This window comes from Panthera uncia (genome assembly GCF_023721935.1).
Source record: "Panthera uncia isolate 11264 chromosome C1 unlocalized genomic scaffold, Puncia_PCG_1.0 HiC_scaffold_3, whole genome shotgun sequence".
Lineage (NCBI taxonomy): Eukaryota > Metazoa > Chordata > Mammalia > Carnivora > Felidae > Panthera > Panthera uncia.
Window position 1 is genome coordinate 111,047,899 of NW_026057584.1, and position 15,857 is coordinate 111,063,755.

At 40.9% G+C, this 15,857-nt stretch overlaps 1 protein-coding gene across 2 annotated transcripts in view; it reads left to right on the forward strand.

The window, feature by feature from the left end:
- FAM168B (family with sequence similarity 168 member B) overlaps window positions 1-15,857 on the forward strand; it is a 32,346-nt gene that overhangs the window by 12,624 nt on the left and 3,865 nt on the right. For both annotated transcript variants that reach the window (XM_049615813.1, XM_049615814.1), the window contains exons 3-4: window positions 2,337-2,420; window positions 15,699-15,841. In XM_049615813.1, coding sequence (XP_049471770.1) covers window positions 2,337-2,420; window positions 15,699-15,841 — 227 coding nt within the window. The remainder of the gene's footprint in view (window positions 1-2,336; window positions 2,421-15,698; window positions 15,842-15,857) is intronic.

A 15,857-nucleotide genomic window follows, 5' to 3' on the forward strand; every position in this document is an offset into this window, starting at 1 on the left:
TAGCTTATGGTATCTTCTGTTCTGAACTTCTTATTTTCATGAAGTGATTAGTCATAAAAGTGATTAGGATTTGGGATTACTTCCAGTGTTTTACAAGAGTGGAGTCTAGGTTGTGTAATTTCTAGCTTTCTAGTGTTTCTGTCTCAAAAGGGAGCTAGACTAGATGTTGAAGGAAACAGTCTGTGGTACTTACTGTGAGGGGCATTTTTAGGAACACAGTGCTGTGGCCAGGAAGATTGATAAGAATAGGAAGGCACAGTGCTTTTCCACTTTATTTATTGGAGCCCCCCTGCAAGTTAGAATTTTCTGGAAAAATTAAGAAACTGAAGGTGCTACAACCAAGACCAGTTAAAGCAATGTTCGTGAGGGGCTGGGGAGGCAGTCCTTTCAAGGGTTTCCACGTGGGGGGTTTTGTGTGGCTACGGTGGAAACTTTTGGACTAGAGTAAGTAGGGTCCTGCTGTGGGGCCCTGGGTCAGGGTGGTGGTGTGAGTGGTGTGCGAGTGTGGTGTACAGAGGATGTCCTGTTGCTGGTGTTTAATTATGCTGTTTTAAATACTTGTTATTTGGGTTTTCTCTTTCATTTTAGAGCACAATAATTCATTGTTAGAAGGTTAGGATAGGAAGCGCCAAGCAAACATAATAGTAGTGTTCCAGGAACCTCTTAGACACAAGACAGGTACAGGAGCAGATGATGCCCCTGGAGGATTTATTGGTAGAATTTATGGAGAGATGAGGACATTGGATTTTGAGGGGATTGTTGTAGAGGCCTACCCGATGAGATCTAGGTCAGTAGTATTTAAAATTTTCTTAACCATGAAACTTTCGAAGATTTGTAAGTAGTTCCATAGTACTAAGGTAAGTTAGAGCAGCAGGGTGAATTGAGGGCAGGCTCCAGAGCCTGCTTGACCTCCTGCTGCTCACAGTTGAGGCCTCTAAGGAACTGTACAGGGTTCATAGAACACAGATTAAAAACTACCTTCCTGGTCTTTTTAAAATAGACATTTTAGGTCTATTTCAAGTTGAATCTGTCCTTGATGTCCAAAATGAGTGAATTTGGTAAGCATTTGATCTCCTCACACTGTTTTCTAAGTAATTGGGCAAATGGGAAAGTGGTGATCTATGAAGGAAACTCAAAATAGCTTCTGCTGAGGTGGAGGAGGATCAATTTTGAGAAAGGAAAGCGACTCCGAAGCAGAGGATTGTGTATGAGATGAGAAATGGGCACTTGCAAGTAGGGATCCCTTGGGAGTGGTAGGTCTGGAGCCCCTGCCTTGCGAGGAGACCCGTAGAGCCTACAGGACCACTGCTGGAGCAGGAGATGCAGCAGACCAAGGGCATCCAAGCTGTGCTGGAGAATGCAGGGGTTTCTGTAAGGCACTTTATCCACACCTTTACAGGTGACAGCCAGACCCACAAAGATTTTCCTTCTGGAATTCTACTCTGTTTTCTCCTTTGTCACCTTCCTACCCTTGTGGTTTTTCACTTTGGTTACTCTTAGAACCACAGTGCCTTAAATATCCCTAGGAGACACTTTCTTTGAGTCTCTTCAACACAGAGTCTTTTGAAGTCTCCTGTTCCATTTCAACTTTATTTACAGGTGAGGGCAAGAGGAATAGAGAAGGTAACAGCTTTTCATAACTAGTTTGTGACAGACAATAGTAAAGACTAGTGAATCTGGGTCATCTTTATTGGTTCTGTGCCCTGAATATAAGGAAGGCTTTCTAATGCTCCAGCTGTCACATGAATGGAGTGTTCTGGACTGTGAGCCAGCTGGGTCAGGGGAATGCCTGGGCATGGGCCTTACAGGGCTCCCTAGGCTGTGAAGAGGCCAGGAGCAAGTAACTGAGGCCCTACTCACTGCTGGTGGACACCTGGTGACTAGGATTTTGACCGTAACACTGTTTTATTTGATGTTTTTGTTGTATTCACATGAATTAGTAGTGGTTGTGGTTTAGTGTTCTTAAAGATTCATCATTTGTAATTATTTGTAATTAGGTTGCTTGCAAGTGGGTTGTGACATTGGATTTTTCCCATTTCCTTGTGTCAGTGGTACCAGTTACAGCCCCTTCACGACACAATCTCAGCATTCTCATTACTCTTGCTAAGTAGTAAATTATATGATGAGAATCTAGAATAAAACTGGTAAGTTTGAAAGACTTGATTATGACCCATCCTAATTCTGAGGAAAGGAGACACCTAGTGACAAACTGCTTAGCATACATACCCTTAAGTCAGTCTGTGGAGAAGATAAAAACGACTGGGTCTGGGAGCCATGGTTGTAAAATTGTGTTACTCTTTTAAGTGGTGACATTACATTGTTCTGTTTTTCTCCAGCTGGTTTCCCCATGGGCTATGCGGCCGCAGCTCCTGCCTATTCCCCCAACATGTACCCTGGAGCAAATCCTACCTTCCAAACAGGTATGCAGCCTGTATGTGCTGGGTGGTAGAAGTGCTTTGCATGGCCGGGGAGAATGTAAAGTGGGTGGGTGTTGAGAAGAGAGGTTATAGAATTAGGATTTGGGGTTGAGTTGATTTCTTGGTTCATAAGATTAGCCTTGTTGTTGAGTGCAATAAAAGCTTTATTCTTACTGCATGTAGAGGTCTCTGGACACTGCGTTTCTCATGTTCTTCCACAACATGGATCTTCATTCTAATCATAGGTTGTAAGTTGCAGGTAACTAGAGCCAGGACACATAGTTATGAAATAGTGTTGATTACTAGAAACTAAAGATTATTTTGTCTGGTTAATAGGTGGAATTCTATGTTGCTAACATTTTTAGAGATAACCGATTTCTCCCATATTACAGCACTTTGGTTATAGTTTTACTTCTTTTCTTTGAAGTATAGTTAACAATGTTCCATTAGTTTCAGGTGTACAACATAGTAATTCCATAAATCTATAAGTTATGCTGTGCTTAAAGTATAGCTACCATCTGTCATCAGACAACCCTATTACAATACCATTGATTATATTCCCTATGCTGTCTTATTTCCTCTGCATGAGAATATTTTTAGATTTTAGAAATCAGTGATAGAGTTGAAAGTTTACATGGTTTGGGTTGTAACCTTGTAAAGAGAGTGGGACTTTTCCTCTGTGAGTTAGCACTCTGCTGTGGGCTTGTTGCAGGCTCTGTTCACCCAGATTGGACTTTGTGATTCTGCTGCAGCAGTAGCCCACAGTGACCTGAATTCAGGCTTGGTCTTATGAGTCTGCTGGGGTGCTTCCCTTTTTTCATTTCAGAACACCTAGCCACGCACTGTTCACTTTGATAGAAAAGCAGATAGCTGTAGTGTCCTTACCTTGAATTCTCTGTATTTTGCCAATCATAAAATTCTTCCTTCTGTGACTCTTTTATCCCTTTTTCCTTTCTTTAAAAAAATGTTTTATTTATTTATTTTGAGAGAGAGAGAGAGAGAGAGAGCGCATGAACAAGGAAGGGGCAGAGAGAGACAGAGACAGAGAGAGAGAGAGAGAGAGAGAGAGAGAGAGAGAGAATCCCAAGTAGGGTCTGAGCTGCCAGCTCAGACTGCCACCAACTGTGAGATCACCACCTGAGCTGAAACCAGGATTTGGATACCTAACAACTGATCCACCCAGGTGCCCACCCTTTCTCCTTTCCTGTCCCTACTCTAACTGTATCTGTTCAGCTTGTAGCTCATAGGCTGTTGACCTCTGTGGCTTGGTCTTCTGCTCCCAAGCTTTCTCCTGTGGTTCATGTTCCCTGCCTGCGTACGCCAGAGTAATGTTCCCAGATGAAGGTTTCCCAGATGAGACTAGTTTTTTGCCACATTGACTTGTTTTTTCCAAAATAGTTTTTGTTTTGTGTTTTTGGGAGCTTTTAATTACCCTTTTTCTCCTGCCTGGCACAGAGTACCTGCTACCTTGTTGCCTATCTTTTGGGGTCTGTAAAAGAAATCCCTTTTCTGGGATCAGTAGTATTATATTATTACTCACTGAATTCTCTAACAGCTAAATGGCACCACTCATCCAGGAGATCACTGATCTGTTTTCTCTCACTATAGATTGTATTTTTTTTTTTTAATTTTTTTAACGTTTATTTATTTTTGAGACAGAGAGAGACAGAGCATGAGCGGGGGAGTGTCAGAGAGAGAGGGAGACACAGAATCCGAAACAGGCTCCAGGCTTTGAGCCATCAGCACAGAGCCTGACGCGGGGCTTGAACTCACGAACTGCGAGATCATGACCTGAGCCGAAGTCGGACGCTTAACTGACTGAGCCACCCAGGCGCCCCTATAGATTGTATTTTAAAATTTGTGTATAAATGAATCATATGGAATGTACTTTTTCAGGGCGGGGGGTGGACTGGCTTCTTCTGTAATTAACATCCGTATTGTAGTCTTTTTTTAATTTTTAAAATTTTGTAATGTTTATTTTATTTTTGAGAGGGACAGAACTTGATCAGGGGAGGGGAAGAGAGAGAGGGAGTCACAGAATCCAAAGCAGGCTCCAGGCTCTGAGCTGTCAGCACAGTGCCCAATGCAGTGCTCAAACCCATGAACCATGAGATCATGACCTGAGCCAAAGTTGGACACTTAACCGACTGAGCCACTAGGCGCCTCCATGTAGTCTTTATCAGTAATTCATTCCTTTTTATTGTGAGGGTCCTTTGTATGAAAATAACAGTTTGCTTACCCGTTCCCCAGTTGGTGAACGTATGGATTATTTGCAGTTTGGGGCTGTTATCAATGAAACTGCTATGAAGATTTGTGTACAAGTCTGTATGGATATATGCTTTCGTTTCTCTTGAGTAAATACAGAGGGGAGTGGCTGGTTCTTAAAGCAGGTGTATATTTAACTTTGTAAAAAATTGCCAGACTGTCTTCCAAAATGGTTGTAGCATTTTATGTTCCCCATCAGCAGTGTGTGAGAGGTCCAGTTCTTCCCAATACTTGATGTAGCCATTCTTCTTAATTTTAGCCATTCTAGTGTGTGTGTGGTAATTTTTCATTCCAGTTTTAATTTGAACTTACCTAACGACTAATAATTTTGACCTTTTTTTTATGTTATTTGCCATTTGTAATGTCTTTGGTTGAGTGTGTACATCTTTCACTGTATATCAGTTTTGAGTTTGTTTTCGTGTTGAGTTTGAGAGTTCTTCAGATACATGATTTGCAAATATTTTCTTCTGGTCTGTAGCTTTTTTCATTCTCTTAACATTGTCTTTAAAAGAGCAAGAGTTTTTCTTAATTTATGTTTTTCTTTAAAGATTTTATTTTTACATAACCTCCACACCCAATGTGGGACTTGAACTCAGAACCTTGAGATCAAGAGTCACATGTTCCACAGCTGAGCCAGTCAAGCACCCCAAGAGCAAGAGCTTTTAAATTTAATCACTTTCGGGGCACCTGGGTGGCTCAGTCGGTTAAGCGTCCAATTTGGCTCAGGTCATGATCTCACAGTCGTGAGTTCGAGCCCCGGGTCGGGCTCTGTGCTGACAGCTCAGAGCCTGGAGCCTGCTTCAGATTCTGTGTCTCCCTCTCTCTCTGACCCTCCCCCGTTCATGCTCTGTCTCTGTCTCAAAAATAAATAAACATTAAATAAATAAATAAATAAATAAATAAATGACTAAATAAATTTAATCACTTTCAGGTTATCATTTTGTTCATTTATGGGTCATATGTTTGGTATCATTTCTAAGAAATGTTTGCCTAACCCAGATCACAAAGATGTTCTATTTTCTTCTAGAAGTTTCATAGTTTTAGGTTTTACATTTAAGTCTGTGGCCCATTTTGGTTTAGTTTTTGCATATGGTGGTAAAAATGGATTGAAGTTCATGCATAAGAATTAGTTGCTTGTGGGGCATATGGCTGGCTCAGTCAGTGGAGCATGCGAGTTTGAGCCCCACATTGAGTGTAGAGATTACTTAAAAATAAAATGTTTTAAAAAAAGGAAAAAGGAATCAGTTGTTTGTTACCATGTATGATCATGCTGCAGATCACTCTAAAATGTCACATTCTAGAATTTTTTAGAGCAGCTCACTTCTACTCATGTTTTCTTGGAGTACAAGTTAATGTAAAAGCATACTAAAAGCTTCCAACTCTTTTATTCTTTTACCAAAAAACCTTCAGATTTGTTTGAGGCTGGCAAAGCTGTTCTCCTTGCCCAGCGTGTATAGCTCCCCAAGAGGAAGCTTGGTGTTTGTAGATCTGGTCAGCTTCCTCCTTGGGTGCTACTGGGTGTCCTCCATCTTCTCCTGTGGGTGCCTCTGGGTGTCCTCCATCGTCTCCCGTGGGTGCCTCTGGGTGTCCTCCATCTTCTCCCGTGGGTGCCTCTGGGTGTCCTCCATCTTCTCCCGTGGGATCCTCTGGGTGCCTTCCATCTTCTCCTGTGGGAGCCTCTGGGTGTCCTCCATCTTCTCCCGTGGGAGCCTCTGGGTGTCCTCCATCTTCTCCTGTGGGTGCCTCTGGGTGTCCTCCATCTTCTCCTGTGGGAGCCCCTGAGTGTCCTCCATCTTCTCCCATGGGAGATAGGTCCTTTCTTGCTACTTTGCCATGACTGCTCTCAGGTTGTTGTAACCACAAGGCTGGGTTAGGCAGGTGGGAGTAATGGCATTGTTGGGAACGGTGGCTGCCTCATTCAGAGGAGCATTTGCTGATAGATGCCAGAGTTGTCAGCTGCCAGACTGCTGGCGCAGTATTGTCAGACCCTCTGATTTTTAGGAAAAGCTGGGAATAAAGATGTATATGAAATTTGTGAATGACAAAGTAAGCTGAGAATAAAAAATAAGCTGGGAAGAAACCAGGATAAAGATGTATATGAAACTTGCAAATGAGAAAATAAAAGGCACTTTGAAGGTCCTTCCAGTGTCTCGCAGTGCTTTCAGCCACCTTCCCTGAGTCTGGGCCACGGCTTTGCTCCCATCTTTTTCTAGGATCTACTCAATGTTTTCATACTGTGAATTTAAAAATTTGCCTTTTTGAGGTGCCTGGGTGACTCGGTTGAGCGTCTGACCTCGCCTCAGGTCATGATCTCACGGTTTGTGGGTTCGAGCCCTGCTTTGCTCTGTGCTGACAGCTCAGAGCCTGGAGCCTGCTTCAGATTCAGTGTCTCCTTCTTTCTGCCCCTCCCCCACTTGTGCTCTGTCTCTCAAAAATAAATAAATGTAAAAAATAAAAATAAAAATTTTCCTTTTCCGTGGGCCTTTCATTTCACCTGATGAGCAAGCCAGAGTTGTCCTTATAAAAAAGTTAAAAAGAAGTTTGTCTCCATTTCTGTTGTTTTCTCAGTCTGCCTTCTGGTTCTCTTCACACCAGGTTTGTAGATAAAACTAACGTAGTACAGGTGGTGTGTTTGTGGAGATTGGCTTTCAGAGAGTTAGTAGTCCTAATATTGCTTATTTCTTAGTTCTTCTAAGTGTGACATGATGAGGGTTTAGAGAACTTTGTAATGATATGTCATATCTTTTGCTGAAAGATTCCATTACTCAGAGCCTGTAGGTGGAGGCATCATTCATTTCATCCTCATGGACAAGTGTAGCAGGCTGAGTACCCATGCAGCCAGAGTGGGCTGTCCTTTCTTAGAATCAGAGGAATACATTGGAAAGAGTTTGGGCTGTGGAGTTAGCTAGATGTGGCTCAAATCCAGACTGTATCACTCCTGGGAAAGTTATTTTATTTCATTTTTAGCATTTGTATAATGTTTTTCTTTTTAATATAATTTATTCAAGTTAGCTAACATACAGTGTGTATACAGTGTGCTCTTGGCTTTGGGAGTAGATTTCCATGATTCATTGCTTACATACAACACCCCGTGCTTATCCCAAGTGCCCTCCTCATTGCCCATCACCCCCACTGCTCAACCCTCAGTTTGTTCTCTGTATTTAAGAGACTTGGTTTGCCTCCCTCCCTCTCTGTTTGAAACTATTTTTTTTTCCCCCATTCCCTTCCACTATGGTCTTCTGTTAAATTTCTCAAATTCCACATATGAGTGAGAATACATATTTGTCTTTCTCTGACTGACTTGTTTCACTTAGCATAATACCCTCCAATTCCATCCATGTTGTTGCAAATGACAAGATTTCATTCTTTCTCATTATTGGCATTTGTATAATGAATTCACATGTTCCCTCAGCTGTGCTATTTGAGGATTCTGGCAAGCAGCATGCACAGTCAGGCTCCCGTTGCCCTGAGGATGCACATTCACACTTCCCCCGTTTAGTCATGAGTATCTGAAATTAATATTTATAATTATCATGTAAAGTCACCAAGAAAACATTCAATTCTTTGTAGTAAACTCTATTTAAGAAGTGATTCAAACACTACATTAGCACATATTTTGGGGGGATATTTATTTATTTTCTAAGTTTTTATTTAAATTTCAGTAAGTTAACATACAGTATAATATTAGTTTCAGGTGTAGTATTTAGAGATTCATCACTTAGATACGATACTCAGTGTTCAACCCAACAAGTGTTCTCTTTACTACCCATCACGCGTGTAACCCATCTCCCCACCCACCAGCATACATTTTTTTTTACTTTCTAAAAAACGTTTATTTAATTTTGAGAGAGAGGTGTGCACATGAGTGGGGAGGAGCAGAAAGAGAGAGCGAGTGAGAATCCCAAGCAAGCTCCGCACTGCCAGCACAGAGCCTGACACAGGGCTGGAACCCTGTGTCACGAACTGCAAGATCATGACCTGAGCAGAACAAGAGTCAGATGCTTAACTGACTGAGCCAGCCACCCAAGCACCCCACCAGCACACATTTTAAAGGGAGGAAAAAATGTTGCTAGGAGTGATGAAATAGTTTCCTTGGTTGCTTTGCCCTGCAGGGCTGGATGGAGGATAAATTGGGGAAGATTTGAATTATGTCTGTGAAGTAAGACCCCAGGTTTGTTTAAAAAATAAACTTCATTTATGGCAGCCACACGGGAGAGAAAAGCCTTACAGTGTTACTGGGTTGTGGAGTCATGGGATCTGTTTCTGTCTTGTTTAAATTAAAGGTTTAACATGCACATAGTTTACAGATAACCTCATTCTCCTTCCCACTCCTGGTATGTGACCACTTGAGCATCCTGTGGTGAGTGGTTATTTTCTTCAACTGCTCTGACCTCCCTGGACCTGGTATCCTAGTTGAGGCCTTATCCTGGGGGTTATTCTTCTCCATCATCTTGAGTTGCTTGTGCCCTTTCCTTCTGCTTGATTCCGTGTCTTAGTTTACTCTTCAGTTTTAGTGGAGGATCCCTTTTAGTAGTCTTCCAGTAGAGATTGGGAGAGTCACAGTTTTGAGATTTTTCATATCTGAGGACATTTTGTTCTGCACTCACTTCAGTAGTTGGCTTATAGAATTCTGGGCTCACAATTATTTCCTCCCAGAATTTTGAGAATATTGCTTAATTGTTTTCTAGCTTTTGTTGTTGCTGCTGAGAATTTTGATACCTTGCTGATGCTTGATTGACTGTAATATAACCTGTGTTTCTCTTTGGTATTCTGTAATTTTTTTTTTTTTTTTGTCTCCAGTGTTTTGAAATTTCATGGTGCTGTGTTTTGGTGCAGGTCTTTCCTCCTCACATACATTTTATGATCTGAATTTTCTTTTTAAATATTTTTTAAAGATTTGTTTTCTAAGTATTTATTTAATCTCTACACAAACCATGGGGCTTGAACTCAACCCTGAGATCAAAAGTCACATGCTCTTCTGACTGAGCCAGCCAGGCACCCCTATTGTTCTGAATTTTCTAAATAAACATCTTTTATGCTCAGAAACTTACTATATAAAATCTTGTGTGGTATATAGTACTTTTAGAAGAAATGATCTATTCTACTACAAAAAGTTTTTGGCACCTCACAATTTGCAGTCTCAGAACAGTGGCCCTATACATGATTGTTTCCCTAAGAGGAAGTCAGCCAGTGGTGACTCACTTGTTTGATGAGAGTGAAAGGAGAAGCGCTCTAATCATTTTGTTGTCTGGGTTGCATTGCTATGGATGGTCTTTTTAGGAAAGGAGAATCTGGAAAGCTATTAATATTTTTAAAAGACTGAGCAGTGAAGGTATTTGGTTTTGTATTGTGAATGGTTGACAAGTCTAACAATTATTTTAGGAGGCCATGTCAGTTTTGGATGCCATGTGATAGGGGTGTGTGTGTATTTTAAGTTTCCTGTTGAGGGTCTCCTGTGTGACATGGTGGGTCTAGTGCTGTATAAAACAACAGCAGCGAAAAGAAGGTGCCTAGCCTAGCACACACTCAGTTTTTAACGTGACTGGGAGACAGGGTTTTATTCCTTGAAACTGATTTGTCTTGAGTGTTGGATAAAAGGTGCGTTTATAAAAACACAAAATTTTCTGGTTAGTGTTAGGACATAGCTCATAGTTACAAGAATATGCAGTAAGATAACATACATTAAAAACCATTGCTGTCATTAGTAGAAATAGTGGGTGACTATTTTTCCAACATTTATTGTGAAAATTTTCCAGTATACAGAGAAACTGAAAACAAATTCACATTGAATCTCTTGTGGACTGCCAAAATTCCACAATAAAATCTTTTAAAATCAACTTTTATTTCTGTTTAAGTTTTATTTGTTTAATCTCTGTACCTCATGTAGGGCTCAAACTCAAGACCCTGAGATCAAGTGGCACATGCTCCACTGACTGAGCCAGCCAGGTGCCCCTACAATCAACATTTAAAATTTACATTTTACTTGTATCACATATGTATCCCTCTGTCTATCCTTCAGTCCATCTTACTTTTTGACGTGTTTCAAAGTAAGTTGTAGACATCAATTACTCTTGACCCCATTTACTCCAGTGTGCATGTTGTTAATATTTGTTTGCAGCTCTGGGATACCCACCTGGCTGGTTCAGTTGGTTAAGCATCTGACTCTTGATTTCAGCTCAGGTAATGATCTCACAGTTCGTGAATTTGAGCCCCACATTGGGCTCTGCACTGATAGCGCAGATCCTGCTTGGGATTCTTCCTCTTTCTCTGCCATTCCCCCACTTGTGCTCTCTCTCTCAAAAATATATACATATTTGTTTGCAGTTTTATTTTAGTTTTGTTTTCACATGAAATGTACCATTCAATCATAATCTCACAGGTGCATACACATAGTAGCTTTTCGGAGTCATCTCACCATCTTCAACAAAGCATACATATGAGGCAGGTGTTACAAAAGCCACCTTAAGAAACCTAGGGCCAGCTGGAGGGATTTCTGCAACAGTAGGCCTCTGGCCTCCATTAGAAGAAGAAAGGAAAGGCATTGTAGGTTGACCGTTCATTGGCTGCGAGTGAAGGACTTCACCTTCTTTCAGTGCATGTAGTTGACCAAAAGAGTGATTCTGAATCAGAGAACCTCTCTGTGGAGGGCTGTATGCCTGGGTCTTCATTGTTTTGGATTTATACTGTATTCCTGGAAGCTCGCTCAGGTTGGTAGCTTCCACCTTGTATGCAGTCCAAAACTCCAAGCTCTTTTTGCAGTTTGAACAGTGACAAAATGGTCTTGAACTTACTTGTTAGGAATAGTGATAAGTTTTTTAGAGGATCTCTTTTCTCCAATTTTTCATCCAGGTCATGAATTTGTTGCTTGTGTGTTTTCACTTCCTCAAATAGCCTCTTCTTTTTCTGAATTAGTTTATTGTATTAGGATCAGTGAGGTGCATGGTGGGCACACTTGTGACCAGTCATGTTGATGGAAGCACTGTACCTGAGGAGAGTGGCTATTCGTTGTTGCCACTTACAGTTAACCTCGCAGTTAAAACGAATTTCAGAATAATTTAGGGAAACCTGGAAGGGTCTTTTCACTCTTCAGAGTGAAAACAAAGTAGTTGAGCTTGGGAGTTGCCTGGTTTGGACAAAGGAGTCAGGACTCACAGTCAGGTCTGGGTTTGTACCTGCTCTACTACTTGGGACTGGGTGACCTTTTGGACAGTATCATCTTTATCAGCATCTTCATAATGAACGCCATGAAAGGCATTCTGTGGAGTGAACCTAGGCACACAAAGTACATGACAGTTAGAAGAACTTCTAAGACTGACTCGGTCCTTGTCAAAGGGGTATTTCTTTCATGTGACTTGAGAAAAGCATCATTTAGAGCTGGTGTACTTCCTGGGAGTCATTCATTTTCTTTCTGTCTCTTAAACTTTTTTTTTTAAGTTTATTTATTTATTTTGAGAGAGAGTGAACAGGGAGGATCAGAGAGAGAGAGGGAGAGAGAATCCCAAGTAGGCTCTGCACTTTTAGCGCAGAGTCTGATGTGGGGCTCTATCTAATAAACAGTGAGATTACGATCTGAGCCAAAATCAAGAGTCAGACCCTTAACTGACTGAGCCACCCACACGCCCCTCTCTCTTAAATTAATGACAAAATATATGTACACTTCTAACCACAGTCCAATAATGTAATTAAAATTTTTCAACTTTTTAAAGTTTATTTAAAAAAACTTTTTTATTTAAAAAAAATTTTTTTTAATGTTGATTCTGTCTTGAGAGACAGAGAGACAGAACATGAGGGACAGAGAGAGAGGGAGACACAGAATCTGAAGCAGGCTCCAGGCTCTGAGCTGTCAACACAGAGCCCGACATGGGGCTTGAATTCATGAACTGAGATCATGACCTGAGCCCAAGTGCCCAAGTTGGACACCTACCCAACTGAGCCACCCAGGTGCCCCCTTACTGTCTTAAGTCAAATCTTTTTACCATAGCCCTGGTGCTTGATAATTCCTCCCCCCCCCCCAACTTTATTTTGCTGTGATAAACACTGTGATGAGCATTTTTACAGTTGAGTCTGTTCCAATCTATGCTTTTTTTTGGTGGACTTACGGGATATAAAGACAGACATACTTTTAATGCTAGATTGTGCTCTAGACGTGTACCCATTTGTATTCCTACAGAACAGGTATATCTTTTCTGTTCCTGTGTTGAGTATACTATCAGTAGAACTTTCTCCTTGTTTTTTTCCTTCTCCCCCAAAGGCCCCATGCTCCTACCCCACACACACATACATGTATCAGGTCTGGAAATGAGGTCAGATCTTTGTGGAGGATGGACTGGTCCATAGTGGTGTCACATCTTGACTGCGGTCAGGGCTAGAACACTGCTTGGTTCCTCCCTGTGCCAGGCCAAAAGTGGGTTTGAATTAAAGCCTTTTTTTCTTTTCTTTTTAAATTTTATGTTAGTTTCAGGTGTATGACATAGTGATCCAGTTCTGTCTGTGTGCTATACAGCACAATAAGTGTATTCATCATCTCTCATCGTACAGTGTTATTACAATGTTACTGACTGTATTCTTTGAGCTGTACTTTTTATTCCTCTCCATGACTTAACTTATTTTATAACTGGAAGTTAGTACTTCTGAATCCTCCTCACCTTTTCAACCTATTACCATTGCCTGCCCAGCCCAGCAACCACCACTTTGTTCTCTATTTATGAGTCTGTTTCTGGTTTTTGTTTTGTTTTGTTTTTTAGATTGCACATATAAGTGAAATCACATGGATCTTATGGTATTTGCCTTTCTCTGTCTAACTTACTTCACTTAACATAATGCTCTCTAGGTCCATTTGTGTTACTGGAAATGACATCTCATTCTTTTTTTTTGTAGTTGAGTAATATTCCACTGTGTGTGTGTGTGTGTGTGTGTGTGAGAGAGAGAGAGAGAGAGAGAGAGAGAGAGAGAGAGTGTGTGTGTGTGTGTGTGTGTGTGTGTGTGTGTGTGGGGCTGTATGTGTACATACATATACATGACATCTTTATCTGTTCTGTCTTTGGGTACTTGGGTTGCTTCCGTATGTTGGTATTGTATATAATGCTACAATAAAAATAGGAGTGTATGTATCTTTCCAAACTAGTGTTTTCATTTTCTTTGGGTAAATACCTAGTAGGGGAATTATTAGATCACATGGTATTTCTGTTTTTAATTTTCTGAAGAACCTCCATACTGTTTTCTGTACTGGCAGCACCAATTTACATTCCCACCACCAAGGTGTACCAGTGTTCCCTTTGCTCCACCTCCTCACCACCTCTTACTGTTTCTTGTCTTTTTGTTAGTAGCCATTCTGATTGGTGTGAAGTGATATCTCATTTCACAAAGTGGTTTTGATTGCATTTCCCTGATGTGAATGATGTTAAGCATCTTTTCATGTGTCTGTTAGCCATTTGATCTCTTCTTTGGGAAACTGTCTATTCAGGTCTTCTGCCCACTGTTCAGTTGGGTGCTTTTATTTTGGCGTTCTTTGTGTATTTTGGATATTAATCCTTATCAGATTTATTTGCAGATCTCCTCTCCTTCAGTAGTTTGGTTGTCTTTTGTTTTGTTGATTGTTTCCTTTGCTTTGCAGAAGCTTTTTAGTTTGATGTAGTCCTAATTTATTTTTGCTTTTGTTTCCCTTGCCTAAGAGATCCATAAGTATGCTGCTAAGGCTAATGTCCAAGAGATTATTGCCTGTTTTCTTTTAGGAGTTTTAAGGTTTCAGGTCTCACATTTAGGTCTTTAATCCATTTTGAGTTTATTTTTGTGGCTAGTTTACGAAAGTGGTCCAATTTCATTCTTTTGCACGTAGCTGCCCAATTTTCCCAACACCATTTGTTGAAAAGACTGTCTTTTTCCCACTGTATATTCTTGCCTCCTTTGTTGTAGATTAATTGGCCATATAAATGTAGGTTTATTTCTGGGCTCTTTATCCTGTTCCATTGATCTGTGTGTCTGTTTTTGTGCCAGTATCACACCATTTTGGTTACAGCTTTGTGTAGTATATCTTGAAATCTAGGATTGTGATACCTCCAGCTTTGTTCTTCTTTCTCAAGATTGCTGTGGCTGTTTGGGGGTCTTTTGTGGTTCCATACACAAATTTTAGAATTGTTTGTTCTAGTTATGTGAAAAATGCTGTTGGTATTTTGATGGGGATTGCATTGAATTTGTAGATTGCTGTCAGTAGTATGGACATTTTAATGATACTGATTCTTCCAGTACATGAGTGTGGTGTCTCTTTCCATTTATTTGTGTTGTCATCAGTTTTTTTTCATCAGTTTGTCCTACAGTTCTCAGAGTATACGGTCTTTTACCCTTTTGGTTACATTTATTTCTGGATATTTTACTGTTTTTGGTGCTGGTGTTGTAAATGGGATGGTTTTCTGAATTTCTCTTTCTGCTACTTTGTTATCAGTGTATATAAATGCAACAGGTTTCTGTGTATTTTATGTCCTGCAATTTTACTGAATTCATTAATTCGTTATAATTTTTTTTTTTTTTTTTTTTTTTTTTTTTTTTTTTTACTTTATTTTAGAGAGCGTGAGCTGGGGAGAGGGACACAGAGAGGGAGGGAGGAGGGTAGAGAAAGTGAGAAAGAGGGAGAATATTCCAAGCAGGCTCCATGCTCAGTGCGGAGCCCACAGCCGGGCTTAATCCCTTGACCCTGGGATCATGACCTGAGCTGAAATCAAGAGCTGGATGGATGCTCAACCGACTGAGCCACCCAGGCACCCCAATGAATTCATCTATTCTAACAGTTTTGGTGGAGTCTTTAGTTTTTGTATATAGTGTCATGTCAGCTGCAAATAGTGATAGTTTTACTTTTTCCTTACCAGTAGGGATGCCTTTTATTTCTTACCTGGTTGCTGTCGCTAGTACTTCTATTAATGTGTTGAATAAAAGTGGTAAGAGGGGAGGGGACATCCTTGTCTTGATCCTGATCTTAGAGGAAATCTCTTGGGTTTTCACTGGCCACTGGCTTCTTTGTTTCAGGTTACACTCCTGGCACACCTTACAAAGTGTCCTGTTCCCCCACCAGCGGGGCAGTGCCACCATACTCCTCCTCCCCCAACCCCTACCAGACTGCTGTGTACCCTGTGCGAAGTGCCTACCCCCAGCAGAGCCCCTATGCACAGGTAGGCCTGGGTGTGC